Source organism: Miniopterus natalensis, chromosome 13 (assembly GCF_054644295.1).
Source record: "Miniopterus natalensis isolate mMinNat1 chromosome 13, mMinNat1.hap1, whole genome shotgun sequence".
In the NCBI taxonomy this organism is placed as follows: domain Eukaryota; kingdom Metazoa; phylum Chordata; class Mammalia; order Chiroptera; family Miniopteridae; genus Miniopterus; species Miniopterus natalensis.
The window spans coordinates 17067953-17095328 of record NC_142093.1 but is presented as its reverse complement, the minus strand read 5'-3'; the positions used below and the strand labels follow the sequence as shown (position 1 = coordinate 17095328).

Sequence of the window (27376 nt, the reverse complement as noted above, 5' to 3'; positions counted from 1 at the left end):
ACCGCGGTTCTGGGGGCCGGCGCGCGGGACAGCGCCCCCTGGCGCGCGGGACAGCGCCCCCTCGCCCGCGGCCGAGCCCCCGCTTCCCGCTCGCCCGCCGGGCGCCCCTCGCCCGCCGACCCCCCAGGGCCTGCAAGGAGGAGGCCCCGCGCCCTCGCCCCGCTGCCCTCAGGGCCTGCAAGGAGGAGGCCCCGCGCCCTCGCCCCGCTGCCCTCAGGGCCTGCAAGGAAGAGGCCCCGCGCCCTCGCCCCGCTGCCCCCTCTCTGCCGGTGGTTGCGCGGAGTTCAGCGCCGGCGGCGTTTCTGGGCTTTGCCCGGGCCCCTCCCCGAGCGCGGGAGCGGGTTCTGTTGGCCCGGTAACCCCGCGCCCGGTACCGAAGCGGCGCGCTCAGAGCAGTCGCCTGGTGAGGGGTCTGTCCCGAACTGCCTTCGGAGGCCCAGAACCGTGAGATTTCCTCTTGCCTGCGACTCCTCACGAGGCCTTGCCGGGCGGGGGCGGAGGGGCCCCGCGCCTCGGGAGCGCAGAGCCCCGGGCGGCCTGCGCCTCTTCGCCTTCCTCATTTGAGCCTGAAGATCCCCCACGCTCGGCCTGGCGCGCGTTCATTTAATGCACCAGATGCTCCTGGGTGCAGGTCGCATGCAGGCCCGGGGTGGGGTGGGGTGGGGTGCGGGTGGGTGGGGGCGGGGGCCGGGCGCCGGGCGGGGGCGCTCGCGGTCGGCCCCGCGGGGCGCTGCTCCGAGGCGCAGCCGGCCGCGTCTGGGTACAGTCAGGAAGATGGGCGTGTAACAGCTGTTCGTGGTTATGGTAGCGGTTTCTTTTAAGAAGGTGCTAACAGGTAGTAAAACAAGATTTATTAAAAACAGTTAAAAGGAAACTTGCTGTTTCTTCCCCCCCACCCAAACTTGTAAGTACTTTTTCAAACATGTCAGTTCAGCGCCTTATAAGTTTGCACATATATTTCACTTAAATTCGGGCTGGCTTGTCGCTCTGAGGATGAGCAGTGACTTGTAAAGCGCTGAGGACTTAGAGCATTTGTTAGGGTTCCTGGTTAGGTCATCATAAGGGCTCTTCCCTGACTGCTGTTCTGAGGCCTCCACCCCCTCCGACTTGATGTATGGTTTCGCGGTTGTGACTAAACTAAACACACCTGGGGTCCTGAAAATAATGGTATGTGCAGATCCTTATTCTGAAACCTTGGGCCAGGTGTGTTCTGACTAAATTCAGAGATTTCGGGCTTTAGAAGGGCGGTGCAGATAAACCCTGCCTACGACGCCGCTCTCAGCAGGATTTGGGGACAGCACTCTGCAATAGAGCATATTTCTGCAGTCACATGATAAGTAGGCAACAAAGTATGATAAAGACTCTTACGTGGCTCATGTCAATTTAGGTCTAGACAGGGGGCTGCAAATCTACCAAACCCAGAACAAATGAAAACAAAATGAATCTCAATTTTCAGTGCATTTTGGGAGGTAGGGTTGAAATTGCAGACCAGAAGCACCGTTTATTGAGGACCACAATAAACGGTGTGGGGGACTCTGCTGGATGCTTTTTGCATGATTTACCCCCACAACAACCTGTGAATCAGGTGTTTCCAGGTCATGAATCAGAGGTTCAGAGACGTGTCCAACTCAGATCTCTGTGGCTCTAAAGCCCAACTCTCTCCACCGCACTAGGCAGTAATATGAAGGTGTTGCCTTTGCTCAGATCTAGGAATTTCCAGCACCCTGCTTCCAGCCACCGCCATTGCTCACCCAAACCAGGGCCCCGCAGTCTCTACATGGTCTCCCAACGTCTACTCATGCTCCGCTCCCCTTTCCATGCCCAGCCCCCCTACTCTGTTCTCTGCGTAGCATCAGAGTGATCATTTAAAACATAAATGCAATCACATCACCCCTCCGCTTAGAACCCCCCAAAAGCTTCCTATTACAGTTGGAACAACACCCGCATCCCTGACCATGCCTCTCACTCATTTCTTACTGGTGGAAATATAATTTGGTGCAGCTGCTGTGAAAAGCAATTTGGTGATTCCTCAAAATGTTAAACAGAATTATCATATGATTTAGCAATTCCACTTCTAGGTAGATAACCAAAGTACCTGAAAATAGGGACTTGAACAGGTATTTGTACACCGATGCTCGTAGCAGTATTATTCACACTAGCCAAAACGTTGAAATGACACAAGTGCCCATCAACTGATGAATGGGTCAACAGAATGTGGTAGTGTGTGTACACATGGCCAGATAGCAGTCAGCCTTGGAAAGGAAGGGCATTTTGACACATGCTACAATATGGATGAACCTCGAAGATGTTACGCTAACTGAAATAACCAGGCACCAAAATACAAAAGTTGTATGCTTCCACTTATATGTGGTACCTAGAGTAGATAAATTCAGAGAGATGGAAAGTATTGCTGGTTATCAGGGGGTGAGAGGACAGTGAATTGGGAAGTTATTCAAGGTGTACAGACTTTCTGTTTGGGAAGATGAAGAGAGTTCTGGTGATAGATGACAGTGATGGCTGTACAACATTGTGAATGTGCTTAATGCCTGTGGATTGTAGACTTAAAAACGGTTAAAAGGGTAAATTTCATGTTATGTGTATTTTATCACAGTGAAGAAAAATAAATAAAAAGAAAATCATCACAGTGACTGCAGGGCAGAGAAGGAATTTCAGTGGCTGTGAGGAACTGGATCTGAGGTTCTTGCAGCAGCCCAGGAGTGGCTTGGACCAGAATAGTGGCTGTGACATCATCGAGAAGTAGAAGGATCTGTGGGTCAGAACTTTGTTATGGATAAGAAAGTAGGGAAAGGAAATATCAACTATGCCTCCCAGATTCATGGCTTTCAGACATGGATGGATAGTGGAGTCATTTTTTTGAGACAGGAAATTCCAAACCAGCTTAAGGGAAGATCATAAATGCAGTTTTGGATCTTTTGCGTTTAAAATTCTTTTAAGCTCGGCCAGCTTGGCTCAGCGGTTGAGCATTGACCTAGGATCCAGGAGATGGAGGTTCAATTCCCGGTCCGGGCACATGTCTGGGTTGCGGGCTCGATCCCCAGTAGGGCGTGTGCAGGAGGTAGCCGATCATTGACTGTGTCATCACTGATGTTTCTCTCTCTCTCCCTTTCTCTCTCTGAAATCAGTAAAGACATATTAATAAATAAATAAATAATAAAAGTTAAAAAAAAGTTCTTTCAAGACATTCAAGGGGAGATGTTGGATAGAGAGACCTGAAACTCAGAGAGAGGCCCATAAGTTTATATGTAAATTTTAGAGTTAATGACAAATAATCATTGAAATCATAGACACGGGAGAAATCACCTTGAGGAGAAAGTATAAACGGAATAGGGTATTGGACCAAGCCTTGGGGGAACTCCAGCACTTAGAGCCTGTGAAGGTTAAGTAGGTGTTAGGAAGACGCTTGACCGTTGAAGAAGGAAAATCTAAAGAGCTTTCCCACAAGAAATGAGTGGTCAACAAGGTCTGCTTTCTGTCTCTGTGGATTTATCTATTCTGGATGTTTCATAGAAATGGAATCATACAATATGTGGCCTTTTGTGTCTAGCTTCTTTCCTTCATCATGTTTTCAAGGTTTGTCTATGTTGTAGCATGTTTCTACACTTCATTCCTTTTTATGGTTGAAGTTTTCATGTGTGGATATACCATGTTTGATGGATGGTTGGTTTGTTCCCACTTTCTGGCTGCTGTGAGCAGTGCTGCTATGAACATTCCTATGTAAGTATTTGTTTGAAAACCTGTTTTTCAGTTCTTTGGGGATAAGCCTAGGCGTGGAGTTGCTGGGCCATATGGTAATTCTAAGCTTAGCTTTGTAAGGAAATACCAAATTATTTTCCATAGAAGCGGCACCATTTTGTACTCCCATCAGCAACATAGGAAGGTCCCAGTTTCTCTGCACCCTCATCAACACTTATTTTCTCTGTTACTATTACTGTTATTGTCCTTCTGGTGGGTGTGAAGTGGTATCTAGTTGTGGTTTTGATTTGCATTTCTCTAATGACTAATGATGTTGAGCATCTTTTTATGTGCTTGTTGGAAATCTGTATGTCTTCTTTAGAGAAATGTCGTTCCAGTCGTTTGCCTCCTTCTTAATTGGGTTGTCTTTGTTGAGTTTGGAGTTCTTTATATATGCTGGATACTAGACCCGCATCACATGTATGATTTATAAATATCCCATTCTGTAGGTTGTCTTTTTATTTTTGTCATCGTGTCCTTTGGAACACAAATGTTTTTAATTTTGAGGAAGTCTAATTTTTCTTTTGTTGCTTGTGCTTTTGTCGTCATGGCAAAGATTCCATTGCCAAATCCACGGTTAGGAAGATTTGCCCTTATGGTTTCTTCTAAGAATTTTATAGTTTTGGCTCTTATACTTAGGTTCTACGTCCTTTAGATTTTGTTCATTATTTAAATCATTGTTACTGAATTAGTCCAGTGTGACCCATAAACTGGGGTCATAATTTACCTCGGTAAATTGTCCTAACATTGATTTGTGCAAATTTGAAAGGAAGGATTTTGGGGATTTCATAGGAGACTATTTTCATAGAGCTAAATCCTTCATGGTTTCATAAACATCACTTTCTATATATAACCTCAACCTTTTTCTTCTCAACATAAAGAATTCCAATTCTACTTCTGCGGCCTTTTTACCTTCTCAAGCAGGTGGACAAACTCAGTGAAAGCAGAGACCAGCCTTAAAGAGATAGACCCCTTCCTTTCTTGGCCAGTTGAGTTTTAAAAGTAGAAAATTTTGGAAAAATTAGCTTGATTGTGCAGCCTATGAGAGAGAGAGAAAGATTTTTAAAGAAAGTTTTCTCTGGATTTATGTATTGCTGAGATGAGTCATATAAAGTAAATTCTTACTCCATTTTGCATTCTAAACTGGATTGGGAAAATCCAATTAAATATGTTCTGTGAGTGTCACTTCTTTCAAACATCACTTGTATTGTAGGTTACTGGAAGAAGAAATGGCCGACGATCTTTCATTAGGTTTTTTCATAGGAGAACTTAATAAATACTGTCAGAAAAACAACGTAGATGTTAACTATCATGAAGTGTCTAAGACAGGACCTCCACATGACTTAAGGTAAGATGCTATTTAGAAAAAGGATATATACCTATAAAATATAAACTAGAGTAATGGCAACTCTGGCACAATTTTGAAGTCAATACTTTTTTTTTTTGTTTAATCCTCACTTAAGGATATTTTTCCATTGCTTTCAGAGAGAGTGGAAGGGAGAGAAAAACATTGATGTGAGAGAGACACATCGATTGGTTGCCTCCCGCACACGCCCCGACCAGGCTGGGGATTGAGCCTGCAACCAGGTACGTGCCCTTGGCTGGAATCAAACCCAGGAACCTTCAGTCCGAGGGCCGACGCTCTGAGCATTGAGTCAGACCGGCCAGGGTTGAAGTCAGTACTTTAGGGCAAAGTTGCCACAGACTTCTGGGAGAGAGTCCTTTTGGTATGAAATTATGACTTCAGAGGACTCTGGAGGAAAAAGAGGGTAAAAGCTTTCCCATGCTTCAAGACGATGCGCTATTATGCTGTTTGGAGGTGACTACTTAAATTCTATATTGAACATGAGTCAGAACCTTCAAGGGTAGACAGAAGAGGCAGTGGCGATTGGAATACTTGTCTCTAGATAATGCATGAGTTTAATAATATTTTGTGAATATTTTCTTTGCAATCAGGTTTACGATTAAGGTTATAATAGACGGGAGAGAATTTCCAGAAGCTGAAGGCAAACCAAAGAAGGAAGCAAAAAATGCTGCAGCCAAATTAGCTCTTGAAATACTTAATAAAGAAAAACAGGTGAGTAATTGTCTTTTTCCCCCCTAGTTAAAAGGGACTCACAATATAGTTTATATTTTTCTCTGTGAGACAATACCAACATACAAAATAAATCCATTGGAAAGTTCCCTTATATTCATAAGTTCAGTCTTTTTTCCTGTCTCCATTTCTGTAGAACCCAGAATGAGAGGTATACCTAGAAAATAGCGGGCAAAGCTATATAATACCTGTTCAGAGTGCCAGTAGCAGTGACATCCTCTGAAGCTGAACAGATGTGGAAAGGAAACAGTGAGAAATGAACTGACAGGTGCTGGCAGGAGTCCCTCCACCTAATTGAGGGAATCTGTGGAAAATGACAGAGATGAAGGGATTGTGAGGAGAGGGATGTGTATGGAGGGCAGGTAATGGAGAACCAACATACATATAACTGGCATCCCTGAAGATGAGAACAGAGTAACCAGTACAGAAAAAGCTATCTGAAAAGATTTCAGTAGCAAATATTTCTGAAACAAAGAACTGGGTGAAGATTAAAACAGCTCAACAGATACAGGAAAACACAGAACCACCAAGAGCAACTTCAGTCATTGTGAAAGTCCTGCGTTCTAGTGATGAGCAAAGGATCCTTAAGCATGTAGGCAGAAGAAAAAAACTATGTAAAATGTAAAAATGAAAACAAAAAGCAATATTGACAACCAGGACGTAGGGGAACAGCGGCTATAAAATGAGACAAGAAGTCATTTATATGTGGGACAGAAGATGATCATTCTCAGATATTGAAACTTTTGGTAAAATTTAGCTTTCAAGATACTTTCCTGAAAAATCTTACTTGAAGATGTTCCCTTCTAGCTGCAGTTGAAAAATAAAGTCATGAATTCATAAATTGTTAATGAGCAAGAAAACCAAGTCAAGAAGTTAGAAAAAGAACAAAAATGTGACTATATTATTTTCCTCCCAAAAAGCAGAAGAAAGAATGTAACAAAGATTAGAGCAGAAATTAATGTAAAAGAAAACAAAGAAATAATAAAGACAATCAGTAAAACCCAAAGTTAGTTGTTTAAACAAGACTAATAAAGTTGTAAAACTTTAGACATTTTATCAGATTAAGAATAAAAGAAGATGCAGAGAGTGGTGGAAGGACTGACACTATTATGTTCATCTTTCCCAGTAAATTGTCATCCAGGATATAGCTTTAGTTTAATATTTGTTACCTTGTTTTTTTTGAGGGTACAGCAGGCTAGAAAGGATTATAGTATTTTGCATGGAAAAACAGAAAATGGACTTGTTTTCCCTTATCAAACTATAAAGGGAAAATGGATGGTTCCTTTCCTATTGTTAAAATTTATTCTAGTGGGATTTTTCTGGTAGAGGAAGGTATATGCTTACACTTTGATTCAAAGTAATATAGTAGTAGGGGAATATGTAAAATCTAAGTTGTCTTTTAGATGGCTCATTTAGTAATTTTATGAGAAAAAGAGTCAAATCTTTGTTCTCATCCATATTAAACAAGATTTTTTTCTTTGCAGGATGTTAGTTCATCATCACTGTCGACAATCGATACTTCAGATTTTAATTACATAGGTTATCTTAATAGTATTGCCCAAAAGGAAAGAGTGTCTATAAATTATGAACAACGTGAAGTTTGCACAAGTGGGCCCGAAAGGTGAGATGTAGTTGGCTTTTTCCTTCTGCTTCAATGTATGTGAGCAATAGAATGGACTTATTTCTATGTCTAATTTTCAAGAAATGTTTCTTTTTTGTACATCTGCATGGAAAGTTTTATAGGACTTTCAGACAATTGGACATCTTTGTAATTAAAATATTAAAATGCTTCATTGCCGAAGGCTTGGAACTCATATATTATAATTGATCAACTCTGGGTAATTCTTTATTTCTGAGGCCTGTCTGGATAGTTTAATCTGCAGGACACCTAAGAGAGTGTGAGGTGCCCTGCTTGAAGGATGCAGAGATCTTTCCAGCCCTGCATGGTGAGAAGTGGCTGTGTGAAGACAGCTCTGCCACGTGTGTAGAATGACTCAGTTTCCAGCATGTCAGGTTATAGGGAGCTGTCTGTCCAAGGGTTCATCTTTCAGATTTGATTAAACGGTATCACTCTGCAGATAGATACTGTGCATTAGTATGAGTGGTATTTCTCCCTAGACTGTGAGGAGACCAGGATTTGAGGAGTATGATGGGGAATTTGACAGATTAGAGTTTCAGTTGCTGAGAATGCCACCGGTGAGCTAGGACTTGGAAGTGAGGATAAGTCATGGATCGGAAATGAGGAAAACAAAACCATGAGCGTGAGGGAGATTGTTTCTCAGCTATAACCAGTCCATTTATTGAGGGAGGAAAAACAATCTAAATGCAAATTGTCCAAACAGTCACTTTAGGATACTGTTCTCTGAATTGACGGAGCTATTTACGTTGGAATTTTTACTCTGATGGCTGTTAGGCCAGATGAAGGAGAGAAAAACGTGATGATCTTCCTTGGAAGGAAATAGTCAGAAGTGAATTCTGTGGGTCAGTCTCAATACATTCTTTTATTTTTCCTTAGCTCACCTGCTTGATTCCTATGGATTAGGTACTCTAACATTAGATTCCTAAAAGAGAGAAGTCTTCCTAGGAGGTGCCTGGGAAAAACAGGAACAGTAGAAACAATTGAGGTCATTTAGCCCAGCTCCCTAATTCTTCCTTTAGGGCCGAGAGAAGACTGCTGGTTGGCTGTGTTTCCCCCTATAGCAAATAATATAGGAACCATTTTTTGGTAATCTATAGCAACTCCATGATTCTTATCATGTGCATTGCTTTGCCACCTTAAAAATAATTCTTATGTAATTGTCCAAGTATCCTTGCCTAACCACAGATGTCCTTACATTAATATGAGGAGGAGTGGACTTCAGCATGGGGGTTTTGCACTATGGTGATTTTCTTAGGATTTCGTGCAGGTAGCAGGGGGCAGAAAATGCTGAGGTTAGAGCAAAGTCCATGCTTCACCTGTTCCCTGCAAAACACTGTAAGCTCATTGTTTCTCCTGTAGAAGCCTCACTTTCTCTACTGGCCTTTTCTTTCCCACTTGAGCATTGCTGAAAAATTCACCAGATCTTCTCTTTTCTATTTTTCTACCTTCATATCTTTTGACCTTTGGGGATTTTTTTTTTTTTTTAAATCACCACTTTTAATGCCTTTATGCCAGATCTTTGAATGAAGCAACAAAGAGTTAGACGTTTTCTGGAAAAATGCAAGCTGAGATGTCAGCCAGTCCTGGTTACTGTGACAGATTGGTCAGCCATCTTACGGAAGATTTAAATTATACAAAGACGTGAAATACAAATCTGCCTATTACATTAGTGTCACATTAAGGCCTTTACCAATGTGTTTTTGTGGGTTGTTTTTTTTTTCAAATCATCACTTAGATTCACTGTTTTGGTATTTAGGTAAATAATCTCCATCATTTTTCCTAGATTTTCTTGTAAAATCAAAATTGGAGAGAAAGAATACGGCGATGCTGTAGGTACTACTAAGCAGAAGGCAAAACATTTGGCTGCTAAACGTACATATGAGCAGATAAAATTAGAAAAAAGCTCAAAGGTATGTACTGCCTTTGGATTTATTTTTGTATTTTAAAATTCTCCCTGAAATTGCTTTGAGGTTTGACTGCTCACATGATGTCAAAACAGCCAATTCACATAGCAAAAGGATTCCTCGATTCCGTGTCCCACCAGCGTCCCATGTATTAATCTCATGATTGTTTGTGGCTGTGAATTTGGTAAATGTGGCAGTTGATACACAGAGACTGAGCCACTGTGGAGAAGTCATTTAGTTGTGGCGAAACCCCCACGGGCTCTCTTTCTTTCAGAAAGATGATTCAGGATTCCTTGCCTTTTCCCCTGCTGGGTCCAGTGACTACGGAAGCGACTCCTCGATAATATCGTAAGTGTGTACAGACAACTGTGATATTTAAGAAATTCAGATTTCTGCCTGAAAGAGCAAATTTTAATGAAAATGTTTAATGTTTAAGGAGAATTTAGGGAAAGGAATTACCAACAAAAAATAGAATTCATAAACTAATAGTTACTCCCATTTCTTCTAGTGTTTCTGAATCACCATCTGAAAATGGCGTTTCAGCAAGTGGATCAGGAAGAAATGCTAACAGTGACAGTGTTACCAGTTCTCCTTCATCTGTGGTATAGTATTCACCTCTAAAATTCCTAGTTAGTCTTAATTCCCTCTGTACATCCTTATTTTAAAACAACCTTCAGTTATCAACTTTAATTTTTCTATTTTTATCTCCTGTGCTCTCACTAAATAATGATATTTGGCAGCCTGTGACTCTCTTGCTTTATTAACTCCCACCCTTCATATGCAGAATTCTCCCACTTGTCACTCCCATCTTTCCCTACTAACCTTCATATTTTCATATATTCCTGTGATCTTGCTTCTTCTACGAACTGAACAGTAATTAAAAGATTCATTAATATAGCTCATTCATTAATATTCTTTTGTTTTTAAAAAAATCAGAACTAAACTTAAAAATCAGGTAATTTTCATGTGATGATTAGTGTTACAAAGGTATCCTGTTTATAAAGAACTACAGATCAATGTGAAAGGGACAAGCAACTCAGTAGAATGTACAAATGATCTGTACAGAAAATTCAGAGAGATACCCAGCTGGTCAAGAAACATAGGAAATGATACTTTACTTCATAGTAATCAGGACAATGCAAATCGAAACAACACTTAGATGCACTTGAAACCCATCAGATTGGCAAAATTTGAGTCTGGCAATACTAAGTATTGACATAAGTGTGTTCCAGTTTTAACTATTATATCCTGCTGGTGAAAGTATAAATCAGTACAACCATTTCGGAGAACAATTTGATAACGTAGTAAAATTGAGGGTGTGCATGCTATAATGCCAAGGAGGTCCCTTCTGGGGATATCTTCTTCGAGAGAGACGTGTGCACAGAGAAACAGGTATAAGAATGTTCTTTGCAACATTGGTTGTAATAGGAAGAAATGAGAAAAAAATATTGCTCATTAACAGAATGGCTAAATTACTCTGTCGTGTGGTCACCGTGCGATACCGAGGCTGGCAGGTGATAGGAACCCAAGAAATCTTAGTCTGGTGCTTCTCTGTATCACTATACTTAAACGGGTTAAAAAAAATCCACAAAATCTGCCAGAATAAAAGTGACTATGAATGAAAAGAGCTTTGTGACATTAACTTCTGAGAGATGTATTGAAGACTCCTCTTTTTTGCTAAATATCAAAATTAATTTGTGCTAAAAATGAAAGTATCAGCATTGCAGTTTTTAACTGGTGATCTAATAGCCCTGGGAGAACTATTTTCAACTAGATCCCTGGGCTCCATCTGTGTTAAGCACTGTGGGTGGTTGGGGGCGCACCTTCTTGCTGAGCTCTGCTGGCCAGAGGATCAGCGGGGAAGCCATATACTTCCCTGGACAGTCAGCCGCTTCAGGACGTGCCCTACCATTGCCTTTTTTGTCCTGGCCACGCCTGTCTGGTTGCTGTAATAGATGAGTAGGTCGATATAACCAAGTAAGCTGGGAAGCAGGCTTGATAAGAGTGCAAACATTGATGAGGCTGTTAACCTTATGGACAAAGAAATGTGGTCACAGAACCAGCTAGAAGTACAGGAGGAAGCATAGCAAGGAAAAGCAGAAGAGCCCTGGCTGGGGGCTCCATCGGGTGGAGTATCATCCCCTACACCGAAGGGTGGTGGGTTCGATTTCTTGTCAGGGCCCATACCTAGGTTGTGGGTTTGATCCCCAGTCGGGGCGCAACCAGTCGGTGTTTCTGTCTCACATTGATGTTTTTTTCTGTCTCCCTTCCTCTCTCTAAAAATAAAACACACACACACACACACACACTCTCAGGCGAGGATTGGAAAAAAACAAGTAAAAAGCAATAGAGTTGATTTAATCACCTGAAACAGTTTTTCACTTTCTTTTGTCGTAGATGGGTGTCATTAAACGGCTGGAGAAGGTGAAAATGTGAGTATCATTATGCATTGAACTTAGTTTGAAGTGAACTTTTCTTTCAGACTTAGTTTGTCAGCCTTATTAAGTCTTCAGTATTTGTATTGTACACCCTTATTTGAGTAGGGTTTTAAAATTAGAGAGGATGGTTAAAGATCACAAAAAGCTCAAATCTACAAACAAATAATTTTAAATACGTAGAGAGATCATTGTATGCACACAGTACACTGCACACAGAAAGGCCTATGGGGATGTTGCTAGAGTAATTGATTCAGGGAAGTGGGCTTCGAGAGATGTTTTCAAGAGAAGTGCATTCTGCAGATAAACAGGTAGGGTAGAAATGGTGTAATAACTCGGGTAAGAAATAAAAAGATCAAATGCTCTCAAACGATTCAAAATATAAAGAAACTTCTGGTAATAAGATCTGGAAACAGCCCAAGTGCCCATCAGTAGGTGAGCAGAATAAAAAAGCTGTGGCACATTTACACAGTGGAATACTGTGTAGCCATAAAAAAGAAGGAACTCTTACCATTTGCAGCAGCATAGGTGGACCTGGAGATGATTATGCTAAGTGAAGTAAGCCAGTCATTGTAAGACAAATACCGTATGATCTCACTTATATGTGGAATCTAATGAACAAAATAAACTGACAAACGAAATAGAAACAGGCATGGATGCATGGAACAGACTGACAGCTATCAGAGGAGAGGGGGGAGGGAGGACTGGGTGAAAGAAGGTGAAGAGATTAGCCAAAGAACTTATATGCATGACCCATAGATACAGACAGCAGTTGGTGAGGGCCAGAGGGAAGGGGGGACAGTGGTGGGGGGAGGCGGGCAAATGGGAGTGTAAATGGTGACATCCGTAATAGTGTCAGCAATAGAAATAAAGTTAAAAAAAGCCTAGTGCATGGCATAAAACCGCTCTAAAGTTACATTTGATTTCAGTTCTATTTGAATTTTACATTCTTCTCTTAATTTTTAGAAATTTGGCCCCTACCTTTTACTCTCCTGGAAAGCATACTTCGGACATCCGGTAAGGAAGACTGTAAAACAGAATTTGCTCAAAGATATGTTTATTTGATGAAAGTTTCATAAGGAACTGTTATACATCAGACAGGTTGCATATATTTCCACCTGAACAGGTAAGTTATTTTAGCACAGTCAGGCCCACAAAAGATCATTGTATCTTACCCTGCCGGGCTCAGCGGTTGAGCATCGACCTAGGATCCAGGCAGTCGGGGTTCGATTCCCAGTCAGGGCACATGCCCCTTTGCGGGCTCGATCAATGACTCTCTCATTATTGATGTTTCTATCTCTCTCTCTCCCTCTTCTTTCCTCTCTCTGAAATCAATAAAGATATATTAAAAAAAAATATAAAAATCATTGTATCTTAGAGAAGTAAAGTGTAGACGAATCTAAATGGAATGTGGTGTGATGTAGATCTATGTGATGCTTATGTGGATTTCTCTGAGATCTATGGAAGTTTTTAATATTGAAAGCAAATATTCCTATAAACCAGCAGTCCCTCCCCGCCCCAAAAAATACTCCTGCAGGAATCAGAATAGAAACACTTAAATCTGTTTTTCGTTTTCCAGATTTCGCTTTAAAAAATGGGTGTCTCTTGTGGTAGATCATGTGTTTGCATTTAAAAAATAATCTAAAAGACTGATTTGCAACAAAAGGACATTGGAAATAAATTTTAAAAAACAAAGAATGAACAGATACTGAATAAGTACCTAATATATAGCTGGCATTGTGCTGGCCATTGACAACAGCTCCAGCCCTCAGAGTTTTGTGGGGATGAAAATTAGATGAAAAAGTCTGTCATTACAAACTGTGGTCAGAGGCCTGAAAGATGAGGCAGCACAGCGAGGTGGAGGCTCGGGGGCGGGCGGGAAGGTGAGCCTGTGGGAAGGTGCAGATGGGCCAAGTGATGTGGGTGTTCAAGGAGCAGAGAGAGGTTGTGTGCTTGAAGTGCAGTACACGTGGGCGCTGTGTCGGGACAGGCTGGAGAGGGAGGCAGAGGCCAAATTACAGGCCCCATAGAGCCCATTTAAGGGTTTTCTGTTTTCTGCTGAACGCAAACTTAGGCTCTTGGCTGTGAGGCAGTAGAGAGACATGATCGCACTGGTTGCTGTGTGGATGTGGATTGAAGTGGAGAGGGAGAGGAAGTGGGGTGTCCCGTTAGCAAGGTCCTGCAGGAGCCTGGTGGAAGCTTGGACTGGTGTGAAGATGTCAGAGATGGGAAAAGTGGGCGGATCCCTGCGGTACGTTTCAGAAGTAGAACTGGCAGGGCTTCGGGATGGAAGGTGGGGCGCACAGGCCTAGGCTGGCCCAGAGCACCTGCTTATTTCTCTTGGAACAGCTTGGCGGTAGCTGTGGAACACGACATGGTGCTGCTTTCTAAAGTCTTCTGCTTGGGCGAAGAGTCTTGTGGCTGTTGTGGAGTGAGGAGTTGACTGTGACTTCCAGGGATCATCTGTTATGTTGGGAGGAGGTCAGGGAGGAACTGTCCTTTGTGATTCAAGAGTTTCTGTGACGCGGGCCCTTCGTACTCAGAAGGGGCGAGTCTTGCTTGTTACACAGTCCTTTTCACTAGTGACCTTAAGGGAGAGTGGGAGGGGTGGGGCCAGCTGGCATGGGACCTCACAATAACAGTGGATTTATCTTTTAAGGTTTCTCAAGGATTTTCCAGAAATAACACAGATTGGCTCAGGTGCATATGGCCATATTTTCAAAGCAAAACACAGACTTGATGGGAAGACTTACGCCATTAAACGTGTTAAATACGATGACAAGTAAGTAGTAAATGTTTTATTTTACTTTTAAGTGAGAAGGTACGTCGAATTGCACTATTCCTTTTTACGTATCGCTCTTCTTCATTAGTGTATTACTTACTTTTCCCAGTCTTCCTTAAAAATGTTATTCTGTCATCAAGAGCGTGGCTTACTCTGAAATGATCTCCCTTTACTGTGGTTATCTCAATAAAAAATGGATATACCATTAAAGGCTGTCTTGATGAAAACTGAACTTATAGGATCACTTAGCTCAAGGTGACCTTTGAGATTTTCTAGTCTTATCTCCTTATGTTATAGATGAGACTGGGGTCCAAAGATGTGAACTGATTTTTCAAAGGTGAAAATAGTAACTGTTCTGGTTGTCTCTTATTGCATAATACACCATTCGAACATGTAACGTCTTAAAAACAGGTTATTATTCTCTCTCATGGTCCTATGTATTCATCTGGGCCATTCTCACTTGGGGTCTGTCTTGCATTTGCAGTCGGGCGTCTTTGAAGGCTTGACTAGGCAGGACATCCACGAAGCCAGTCCCACATGGAGAGCCGTCCATGCTGGCTGTGGGCTGGCAGTTCAGCTGGTACCTTTTCATGTGGCCTGGGCTTCTCACAGCTTAGTGGCTGGTTTCCAAGAAGAATTGTCCCCAGAGCAAGTCATCCCAAGAGGAAGCAGCAAAGGCTACTTTTGACCTAGTGTTGGAAGTTCCACATGATATTGGTTCAACAGAGTCACTAAGGCCAGCTCAGATTCGAGGGGAGGGCAGATAGACTCTACCTTTTAATCTGAGGAGTGGGCGCATATACTTATTAAGGTAACGAGGTAGAGATTTAGAACGCATCCTCTCCTCCGGAATGCCAATCCGCTGTGTTCCCACTAGAACCCATTACCTCCCATGTTTGTTTCATGTATTATCTGCGCACACATACCCCCTTACCGGATAGCAGAACTCCTTCAGGAAGGCGGACTTAAAGGAAGGAGGTCTTAGATCACATGTTCACCGGTTCACCAGTCTTAGTTGTTTTCTGGCAGTTATTACTTTGTGTTACTTGGCCAGACATGGACTAGAGAAGGAGGTGGACAGGAATATGACCAAGGAGAATGTCCTGAGCTAAGGAGAAGCAGGCAGGGAGTCCTAGGTGCTCTTCATCCCAGTCAAACAAACCTACTTCCCGTCCCAGGGCAATCCCTTGGCATTGAAATACCTTCATACCTTCTTGGCATCAAAACAAGGCTTTTTCCCTCTTCACCGTTTTCCTTAACAAGAATGCAGTATTGCTGTTCCTTCCATTCAACAGCCATTTCTTTTAGCAGGAGGAAATACTTGGTGATGATCATGGTGCGGTATTAGGGGACATTAGTAGCGGCTTCATAAACTGGTAGAACACAGTTAAAATATACTTGGAAATAACAATCTAGAGCCATAACAATGTTCATACACTTTGACCCATGGACTTTTCTGTCTGGGGACCTGTTCTAAGGATATTGCCCAAATACAGAAAAAACTGTATAAGAGGATAGAAACACAGTGTCGTTTATAGCAGTGAAAATTAAGAACAAAATGTCCAGCAATAAAGAAATGATTAAGTATGTTTTGCTCTCTCCCCTGATCAGTGGCTGTTTTACAGTGATTAAAAATAAGGGTTATATGCGGAAAGTGTTTACATAGGAAGTCACATGGTGCTGGAAGCAGCCTCAGAATAATGTAGGGAAAGGTGAGGAAGTGGGTAAGAGTACAGATGAGACTGACAGCTGTTTCATCTGGTGATGGCGAGGTAGGGGTTCATTATACTTTTTGCTCTAGTTTTTTACACTTTTGAAATATTACATTAAGTTTATGCATGCTAGTTATGCAGGTTGTAAAACAATAAGGAAAATTGTAAAGATAATGTGAGAAAATAGAATAAATATTATATACTGTAATTACAAACGATAATTATTTACTATATACTATTATAATTATATACTGTAATTACAAACTGCCAGAAAACAACTAAGATACAAACGATAAGAAATAACTCCAAGTAATAACTGATTGTGTTAGGATTGTCAATATATGAGTAATTTTTCTTACTTCTACAAATTACGTCATATAAAGAATTTTTCAAAATAAAAAATAAAATTGTACAATGTCCGCTTATCCTTTCTCATCCTTGAAATTTCAGATTTGTTTATTCCATTTAGCATAGAATTGTCTTCACTCTTGACTACACATCACTGTAAAGCTCCCACACATACAGCAAAGTCTCCATTTCTCTGTCTGAATCTTCTCCTTTGTGTATCTTTGCCACACACTGGAAATTCCGAATTAGGCTCTTCCTACTGCCTGGGTTACCTACCTTGCTGCCCAAATGGGGTTTATTTTTGAAATTCAAAGTGACTCCAACACAAGTCTAAATAAGGCATAATGTATGAATTAGCTACCATAATTTTATCATTGGCATTTCAAAGACTGTTGGCATTTAAATTGTCTGATGTTTGGAATGATTTAAGTCACTGATTTTTCTTTTACGTTGAGAGTGAAAACAGCTACGTTTCGTTCACTTTTTCCTTTTCAGTGCTCCTGGTTTTCATTCTAAAACTTGGGTGTGGTCCCGCCGGGCGTGGCTAAGCCATTGAGCATCGACCTAGGATCCGGGAAATTGGGGTTTGATTCCCGGTCAGGGCACATGCCTGGGTTGAGGCCTGATTCCCAGTCGGGGGCGTGCAGGAGGCAGACGATCAATGACTCATCATTGATGTTTCTCTCTCTCTCCCTCTCCCTTCCTCTCTCTGAAATCAATAAGGATATATTAAAAAACACACACACAAAAACTCGGGTTGTGGGAACCATGGTGACTGTTCAATAAAGGAGATGTTTTGCTGTTGTTATCAGGGATGTATACTCACCCTTTATATTCTCTGTTTCTTTTAAGCAGGAAGGCAGAGCGTGAAGTACAAGTTTTGGCGACGCTGAATCATCCCAACATAGTTCGCTACTATAATAGTTGGGAAGGAAATGATTATAATCCTGAGGACAGCAACAAAAGGTAACTAACAAAGAAATCCTCTTAGACATAACAGGATGGAGGGAACTGTCGATATGTGGGCCATGGGATAAGGCCATTAATTAATTAATACATTTAATAATCACAACCACAAACACTGTTTGAGACACCATTGAGTGTCCATTCTGCAGGTAAGGAGACAATGAATACTCTTTCCCTTCCTCCTTTCCTTGCTCTGATCTTGGTTTTTCGGTCCTCAGCCGTCTTCAGAGTCTCAGGTTTAGCTTCCCTGACCCGTCGTTTCGTGCGTAGCTTGCGCACAGGCCCCGACTCCCCGTCCAGGCTGTAGGTGCAGACTTGAGAAGGAAGTTTGAATAGGTAGCTGTCGCAAGAGGAGGGTTCGTCCTCAGCTGCTAGCACTTTTCTTTCCCTCTCTCATGCCCCAGGTTGGTAGGATGTAGTCAAGGGGTCTCTTTCAAATGCCACGACACCGCTTATGGTGGGGTACAGGGCAGTGAAGATAATCTTAAGACCCACGAGCTTAAGGGGATGGGGGCACCTCACCTTGCATACTCATGTTTTGTCTCATGTAAGCTGCTGCCAAAGGGCTGGAGGATTCTAAAGAGCTGGCGTCTTCCTTTGAAAGTCATCCAGTATTGCCCAGCCGGGCATGGCCCAGCGTTTGATCATTGACCTAGGATCCAGGAGATCAGGGTTCGATTCCTGGTCAGGGCACATGCCTGGGTTGTGGGCTGCAGCTGATCAATGACTCTCTCATCATTGATGTTTCTATCTCTTTCTCTTCCTCTCCCTTCCTCTCTCTGAAATCAATAAAGATATATTTAAAAAGAAAAAAAAGAAAGTCATCCAGTGTTCATGGGGATGGTCCTCTCACTGCAGTCCTGAGGCCATTGTGGGCTTGGTCATTCATTCTCTCCTGGCACAGGCCCAGTCTCTACCTGATGTATTGAGAACCTTATCATCGGTTTCAGGACTTCTTGACCAGCAGCACATGGGACTTCAGCTTTCAGCTAATTCTGGGCTACCTATTTCTAGCCAACATATGTTCAAAGAATATAAATTAATATTGAGGCCCACTTCAGAAAAACAAACATGGTTAACAAAATCAGTGCTCCCAGTTATATCTCATAGCAGTTTGTGGACACTTCTCTTAGAGTAGCTGTCCTTGTGCCAGGTTTGTTTTTCCTTTGCCTCTCTCCTATGAAAATGTCACCCCCATGACAGCAAGGATAGTGTCTAACTCATTCTGTGCCTTTTACAAAATAGATGCTGAGTAGATTCAGGGTGAATTAAAAGATTTAAAAATTATTTTATATAATAATGAGACTTGGTTTTCTGCAATTCCATTGTATTAATGTCCCCATTCCTATCTTTTAGAAAGGTGATGAAGGACCTTCAGCTTTAAAGAATGGACAGGCTTATACTTTATAAATTAGCTAAGCCAATCAAGTTCTGGACATCTGGGAACTTATGGTTTAAATAAAAAATGGTTTATTATATTTTGATTCAAATTTACTTATTTAGATTTCTATTTTGAGACATGTTTTGTGCTTCTTAAGAAGAGAAGGTGTGCCCTGGCCTGTGTGCCTCAGTTCGTTGGAGTGTCATCCCATGCGCTGAAAGGTTGCCAGTTTGATCCCCAGTCAGGGCACATGCCCAGGTTGTGGGTTCGATCCCCAGTTGGGGTGTGTACGTCGATTTTTCTCTCTCACATTGATGTTTCTCTCTCTCCCTTCCTCTCTCTCTGAAATCAATAAGAACATACCCTCAGGTGAGAATTTTTGTTAAAAAAAGAAGGAAAAGAGATGGTATAATTTTAAGAAAGAAATGCATTTTTTTAATAAATTTATTTTTATTGGTACCTCTCTGAATTTTATATCCAGATTGACTAAGTGCCTTTTCATCCAAATGGAATTCTGCGATGAAGGGACATTGGAAGAATGGATTGACCAAAGACGAAACCAGAAAACAAACAAATACCTGTCTTTGGAATTTTTTGAACAAATAGCAGTAGGAGTGAATTATATACATTCAAAGAAGTTAATTCACAGAGATCTTAAGGTAAGTGGAAAATATGGTTTGCTAGGAACTGATAAATATAATAATTTTAAAATCTGTCTCTTCAAATTTTAGAATTGGTTGACAGTCATGAAGAAATAATATCCCTGGTCCTCTAAAGTTAGAATGGATCTAGAACCTTTCCCAAGTACCATTCCTTAGAGCCACTCAGAAGCTCTCTAGGGCTAGTAAATTTGTCAAGACACTGATCCCTACTGGAAGGAGCTCATTCATTTCTGTTGTTCTCTGGCTGATAGTCACACTCCAGTTATAAACACTGGTAGCTTTAGCATAATGAACATTTTTTCATGCAAATAATTATTGTGGCTGGCACAGCCAGCTGGCTGCTCTGTCCCTGCCTCTACTGCTACTCGGGCTTGTCTGAGAGGCAGAGGGACTTTGGTGACTGTAGCTTTGGGAGGAACATGGGTTCTCCTGCTCCTTCAGCCTTTACTCTCGAGGGCAGTCACCACTGCTAGGTCCAAAGTCTAGAATTTTCTTGGCATTTGTACACCTCTGCCCCGTGATTGGAAAATTGCAATAATCCAAACCTTGGAACATGTAGCAAACCTTTGTATTTTCATTTTTTCCTGTCTTTCTAGCATCCTACATGGTTTAGATGAGCAGCTTTCCCATCTCATCAAAATGAAAGAAGAGAGACAGACCAGCTTTTCAGTCTCTCCTCTATACTCTATGCCCTGTGATTTGCCTGCCCGCATCACAGACTAGCCATGCTGAAGCCTGTCGCTGAGCCTTTGCTCATATTCTTGCACAGGACACTCTTTGGCCTGCCCCCGTGGTCCCAGTTCCTTTATGTAGCTGTTCCAGATCGCTCTGCATCAGGCAGAAGCGCCTTGTGTGTATGGATCGTGGCTATCTGCTTAGCCCATCTATCTAAAACATCCAGGAGTGAAGAATAAAGCGAAAGGTTCCTTGAGTAACACAAGCACTTACGCAGATAGTTGTTTGTTGGACCTTCATAGGAATAAGTAACCCTTAAATGATATGCATCCTTGGTCTGTCCAGGGGCTGAGTATCTGATGCCTTCATGTTGGAGTCCACCTGGCTCCAGTATCACTCTCTAACAATCTCCAAAGGTGTTCTTTGAAGTTGGGGCCTAATAAGGACTGTGTTCAAAAGGATATATTTAGAATTGGCTATACCTTCGCTTTGGAATAAATCATACATAGAGTTCAATGAGAAAGCAAGCACAATTATCTATTTATGCAGTAATTTTTTTTTAAATCCTCACCCAAGGATATTTTTTCCATTGCTTTTCAGAGAAAGTGGAAGGGAGGGAGAGAGAGAGAAACATCGATGTGAGAGAGAGACATCGATGGGTTGCCTCCTGCACGTGCCCCGACCCGGGCTGGGGCCTGAGCCTGCAACCAAGGTATGTGCCCTTGGTCAGAATCAAACCCAAGACCCTTCAGTCCACAAGCCGATGCTCTAACCACTGAGCCAAATCGGCTAGGGCCATTTATACAGTAATTTTTAAGAAAATACCAAAGTATGGGCATTAACTCCCATACCCTCCTCAGGATAGTGTGCTGATTGGAGTCTGCCTTCTCCTACACCTCTCCCGTGTCCCACAGTGCCTGTGCCCCAGGCGGTAGACTGATCTTTTCTTATGTCTCTTTGCAGAGACGGCCCTATCCCTGCAGTTGCTCAAAGGTCAGACTTGAATACTGCTGAGCCTTCTTTCCTCTTCTACAACTGTTCTAGCTTCACTACAACAGTCGCTGCTGTTTTGCTTCTGAGACAGGGTGCAAACGAAGGCGTGCACTTTTTTTGGTGGTGCCTTGCAAAACACCAGCTGCAGGTGGCTTTGTCAGAGAATGATCTTTATCCAGTAAAGCTCCTCTTATATGAAGTCTACCAGTGTTTACCACTTTCTTTTGGAACCTTAAGAACTAGACCAAAGGCAGTGGGGAAGGGACATAGAAATTTCCGGAGTGAGGGCTTACTGTGCTTGGAGGTTGAGTCCCCTTAGGCCCAGGCTCTTCCGTCATCTGTCTTCAGCCTGAGCATCAGCCCTTATTCCTGTACCTTCTATATAAAATGGGCACCTTTTTAGTGCTCTACAACCCAACATTTTGTGGGAATCATACCATAACTAAATTAGACAAATTGTGGCATTATTGTTTTTCTTTTTCTTTTTAACAAACAATAAATAAGCAATCTGATATTTTTACTAGACAGTCCTATCCAGCTTATATGTTTACATACCATCGTAAATGTAACCTGTTTCTCAGAGTCAGGTTATAGCCTTGTGTGGGACTAGCAGTTGTCCTTGCAATCCCAACATGTTCCTGCGCTGTAACTTGAATTAGCATTGGCACATTTTCTCTCTACATCCACCCTACGCACATGTTCAGCTTTCCATCTGCATTCATTTTTTAAAATTTATCTTTATTGTTGGAAAGTATTACAGATGACCTCCTTTCCCCCCTCCCCCCATTTTCATTCGCCTCCCATCCCAGGCCTTAGGTTCCAATCTCACTGTTCCTTGTTCCAATCCAACTGCTAACTTCTGTGTGGACCTTTCTGGGAAGCTCCCCTTTCAGCTGCCCTGGGCTGATGTCTCTTCCCTCTCAGTTCCTTTGCTGGGCCCTCCCCTAAGTTTTGGCTCATGAGGTCTGTATGTGACTGTACAGTCTAACATTGTGTTGAAAGTCTAGCCTTTTCAACAATGACAAAATATTAATTTCCTCATCAATAACCATGTTTTCATGGTCTTTAGAATATTGGTCAATACCTCCTACAAATTTGTGGAACAGAATGAACACCCCTCATTTTGTTCTTTTATTTTTTTTGATCTGTTCAAAGAATTACATGGAGAAAACACTTCAGTGCAAATTATCAGCTTCCAGTTAACTTGGTACCCTTCAAGGATAGAGGGGGTATAGTTTTGTTTTGTTTTTAATCCCCACCCAAGGAGTGAGGATATTTTTTTCATTGGTTTTTAGAGAGAGTGGAAGGGAGCGGGTAGGGGGAGAGAGAGAGAGGAGAGAGAAAATGATGTGAGAGAAACACATCTATTGGTTGCCTCCCTTGCATGCCCCAACTGAGGGTGGGGATTGACCCTGTAACCTGGGTATGTGCCTTTGACCAAGAATTGAACCTGTGACCCTACAATGCACAGGCCGATGCTCTAACCACTGAGCATGCTGGCCGGGGCAAGAGGGAATATGTTTTTGAAGAAGATATCAGAGGCCCAGAGAAATTGACCTCAAGGAAGCTCCCGCAAGAAGTTCTGCATAAGATGTCCTGCAGCATCCCTGGGTAGAGAGCCATTCCGAGAATCTCAAAGTTGGAAGGGGTCTTTAGGGCACCTACTTCAATCCCCACCGAATCCTGGACTCATATTTCAACATTTCCACCAGTTACCTCTTGAATACTTCCTGGGATAGGGAACTCTTAAATTCCCATTATTTGAAGCACACTATTAATATATTATGTTACACTATTAGTATATTTCGATTTTGTTAAAGCAGATCTTTTGGTCGTTTCCACCTCCTAGTTCTGGATTTATCCATGGGACCATGCAGAGTGAATCCACCTTCCACTGAACAGCTCTTCAGAAATTTGAAGGCAACTCTGCCCCAAGCCTTCTCTGCTGACAGAGAAGTCCTGACTTCCTCAGCTGGCATTTTAAAGACCTGTGATTAATATTAAAGTTTCTATTTTTGGCTACCTGTGTAAGGGTAAATGCCTTATACAAGGGTGGGCAAAAGTAGGTTTACAGTTGTGAGTACACAAAACAGTTTATTGTACTATTATTTACTATTTTTTAATATCACTTTTTTATTGATTTTTAGAGAGAGAGGAAGGGAGAGGGATAGAGAGAGTGAAACATCATCGATTGGCTGCCTCCTGCATGCCCCCCCTACTGGGGATTGAGCTCCCAACCTGGGCATGTGCCCTGACCGGGAGGGAATTGAACCGTGACCTCCTGGCTCATAGGTCGACGCTCAACCATTGAGCCATGCCAGCTGGGCTTATTAATTATTGTATTATTTTCCACATGAGCAACTAACTGTAACCCTACTTTTGTGCACCCCTGTTAGTAAATATAAAAATAGTCATGGCTATATATGATTTGGATATGTGATGCCATTCTGTCAAATTGGAACTTATAAATTAAATATTGTTTTCTTTTTCTGTAGCCAAGTAACATATTTTTAGTAGATGGAAAACAAATAAAGATTGGAGACTTTGGACTTGTAACATTCCAGAAACATAGTGAAAAGCGGACAGAGGACCAGGGAACTCCACTATACATGAGCCCGGAACAGGTGAGGTCCCCTTCCTTTCTTTTCTATCTCTGTTTTTTTATTTCTTTCATTTTAAAGAAATTATAAAAATAATAGACACCTCTGATAAAATTAAAATAGTACAAAGTATATAGAATAAAAATGGAAAACTCCCCTTAACCTTCCTTTTTATTTTTAACTCTGCTAACTACAGTTTGTTGTCCTTTTAGATCATTGTCTGTAAGTTCTAAAAATATACAAACACAAATATATATTTACACAGACTTTTAAAAATATATATTTTACTGATTTCAGAGAGAGGAAGGGAGAGAGAGAGGGAAACACCAATGATGAGAGCGTCATTGATCGGCTGCCTCCTGCACGCCCCTGCCTGGGGACCGAACCTTGATCTCCTGGATCACAGGTCGATGCTCAACCGCTGAGCCACGCTGGCCGGGTTGCACAGACTTTTACACAGAAAATGGACATACATACACTTTTACTGGAATACTATGATGTCCTTTTGTGATTTGATTTTTTTTTCACTCAACTACATATCATAATTTTTCCATATCAGTATAAGATCTGACACATCCTTTTAATAACTATTCTGTATGCCAAAGCAGAGCTGTACCATAATTTAACTCTTTCCGTATTGATGGGTATTGATTTAGGTTTATCGACACTTACATGTCTATAACTTTTTACATTTATAGACATGTTCTATGTCTTCCTCCTTATCTTTGATCCTAAGAACAAATATTTCCAGGATAATCTATGATAGATTCCTTGAAGTGAAATTATTGGATAGGGTAACAGGTGCATTTCAAACTTGATAAACTGTGAAACTGTCATTTAAAAAGGATTCTACTGCACTCTCCTGGGTGTGGGAGAATGCCGCTTCCTCCCTCACGCTGACTGCAGTGTGGGCCAGTGTGATGAATGAGGAGTATCTTGCTCCAAAGTGACTTTTTAAAAAATCAGGCCTACCTCTGCGATATTGTGGGTTCGGTTCCAATCATTGCAATAAAGCGAGCATCGCAGTAAAGCAAGTCACGTGAATTCTTTGGTTTCCTGGTACATATAAAAGCTGTTTACACTTATTGTAGCCTGTCCGTGTGCAATAGCATTGTGTCTAAATAAACAACTACTACCTTCATTAAAGAATACTTTGTTGCTAAAATGGCTAACGGTTACCTGGGCCTTCAGTGAAGTGGAACCTTTTTGCTGATGGAGGGCCTTGCCTTGATGTTGACGCCTGGGGCCGATGAGTGTGGTGGTTGCCGAGGGTTGGAGTGGCCGTGGCAGTTTCTTACAATAAGCCAACAGTGAAGCGTGCCGCATCAATTAACTTTTCCTTTCACGAATGATTTCTAGCACGCGGTGCTGTTTGATAGCATTTTACCCACAGTGTAATTTCTTTCAGAACTGGAGTCAGTTCTCTCGCACCCTGCCACTGCTTTATCCACTGAGTTCATGTAATAGTCTAGTACTTGGCGAGGCAATAATGGGGGAGAGAAAAGAAAAGAAACCAGGAGAGAGCATTTTCTAAATAAATTGAAGTTTATTAGCCTCTTGGGAAAACAATATCATCCGCTACCCCACATCACAATAGAGTGTTTCTGAGTGGATTTCTGATCTAGTTTTTAAAAATGCAGTAAAACTGGGTATTCCTGTATAACCACAATTTGTTTATGCATTCTCCTGTTGATGGACATTTGGATTGCTTCCAGTTATGGAATATTATGAATAAATCTCCTAGGAACATTTTCATGCAAGTTGCTTACTAGGAACTATTTTAACTGTTTCAGCTGCCACATCTCATTTAACCCCACAATCAAACTCTGAGGTTGAAACTCTTGTTCTCCCAGTTTATGATTGAGGTCGTCCCCATGGTGATGGTTAATTTGCACAGGTGATTCAGCTACTTAGTGACAAAGATTTGAACTTGGGCAGTCAGACTCTACAGATCTTGTTAACAGACGTGCACTGTTATATAGTATGTTTTGGCCAAATAACTTTTTTTGGCTTCAGAAGGTGTGGATGTTTATGTTGGGTGAATAAAAAATGTAAATATATTTTGGTCTCTGTAGCTCCAGTCTTCACCAGAATATGGAAACGAAGTGGACATCTTTGCTTTGGGGCTAATTCTTGCAGAACTTCTTTATATAACTTGCACTCGTGTGGAAACAGTGAAGGTAAATAATTTCGGAAAGAATTTAGCACCAAAAATTATTGACCATCATCTTCAAAGTGCTGCTGCAGACAGTTACCACCCTCACGTAAGGGATGGGCTTGAACCTATTAGTGCTGACTGCAGATGAAATATGCCTTTTATTTATTTCATGTTTGGGCAAGTAAAACTTTTTGTTAGAAGTTCTGATCAAGTGGCGGAGTCGGTAAACACTGTGCTCACCTCCTTCCACCACTACATCAAAATGACAACTAAATGATAGAACAGCCACCCTTGAGAACCACCTAAGGACTAGCTGAGCAGAACTTCTGTAACTAAGGATATAAAGCAAAAGCTGTGTGGAGATTGAATATTGAGTTTCAACTGTAACTGAAAAATTAAAACAAAGAAATAAACAAAAACCTTCTTGTTAAAGACCAAAAACTTTGGGGTTTTTGGAAAGGTGTGTGCATCTCATAAAACCACAGCTATTTATTCCCATTTGAATCAGTAAGTAAAATTTGGATTGCCTGAGTGGCGTATGACACTGTGCTAAGTGCTACAAGGAATAAGCCTTGTTCTCAGGAGCTTATATTCTAGAAGGGAAAGTACCGAGAAAATGCTGTCGATGTTTTGGGAGGAGGCATGAAGTCTTTGGGAAGCAGCTAGGAGGAGATCTTCCTAGCTGTAGGGATTTAGGTTTCACTGAGGTGTTGAAGCTGGGCTCGGAAGGATTGGCTGGCTTCTAATAGCCAAAAACAGAAAGAAGGTGGAGCCCAGCCGGTGTTGCCCAGTGGTTGAGCGTCGACCGATGAATCAAAATAGAAAAAGGCGATTCTGGCATGGAGACAGGAGTGTGCAGAGTGTGTTTGGGGATATTAGACAGAGTCTGATGTTTTTACTGGAGTGTATAAGTTACAAGGAAGTGGTGGTTGATGGGGTTGGAAAGACACATTGGGGCTAAATTAAGGCAAGAGTGTGGACTTCGTTGCGAAGGCGGTGGGAAGCCACCGCACGCATCGGGCAGCTGGAGAGCCTGGTCTGAAGCTCAGTGAAGGGGACTCGCCTGGAGTCAACAGCCGTCTCCTCTGTAAAACAGGGGTAGTGAAACTACCTGGGTTCCCAAAGGATGAAGGGAGATAAGGCGCACGATGCTCTTAAAACTTCAACATGTTTTAATATTAGATGCGGTGAGGGGCGAGGGGAGTCCTGCTTGCTTCTTGGCTAAAGAGACTTTCCAAAGATCGGAAATATCCTAGATTTAGGGTATCTCCAG

At 41.9% G+C, this 27376-nt stretch overlaps 1 protein-coding gene across 1 annotated transcript in view; it reads left to right on the top strand.

Annotated features, from left to right (window-relative positions):
* Positions 1 to 3123: 3123 nt before the first annotated feature.
* EIF2AK2 (eukaryotic translation initiation factor 2 alpha kinase 2) overlaps positions 3124 to 27376 on the top strand; it is a 28116-nt gene continuing 3863 nt past the window's right edge. Inside the window, exons 1-13 of the mRNA XM_016219003.2 lie at positions 3124 to 5101; positions 5710 to 5830; positions 7333 to 7469; positions 9271 to 9397; positions 9666 to 9739; positions 9900 to 9993; positions 11789 to 11823; positions 12793 to 12843; positions 14486 to 14608; positions 17524 to 17634; positions 19497 to 19674; positions 23841 to 23969; positions 26021 to 26125. Of these exons, the coding sequence (XP_016074489.2) occupies positions 4983 to 5101; positions 5710 to 5830; positions 7333 to 7469; positions 9271 to 9397; positions 9666 to 9739; positions 9900 to 9993; positions 11789 to 11823; positions 12793 to 12843; positions 14486 to 14608; positions 17524 to 17634; positions 19497 to 19674; positions 23841 to 23969; positions 26021 to 26125 (1404 nt within the window). The 5' untranslated portion in view covers positions 3124 to 4982. The remainder of the gene's footprint in view (positions 5102 to 5709; positions 5831 to 7332; positions 7470 to 9270; positions 9398 to 9665; positions 9740 to 9899; positions 9994 to 11788; positions 11824 to 12792; positions 12844 to 14485; positions 14609 to 17523; positions 17635 to 19496; positions 19675 to 23840; positions 23970 to 26020; positions 26126 to 27376) is intronic.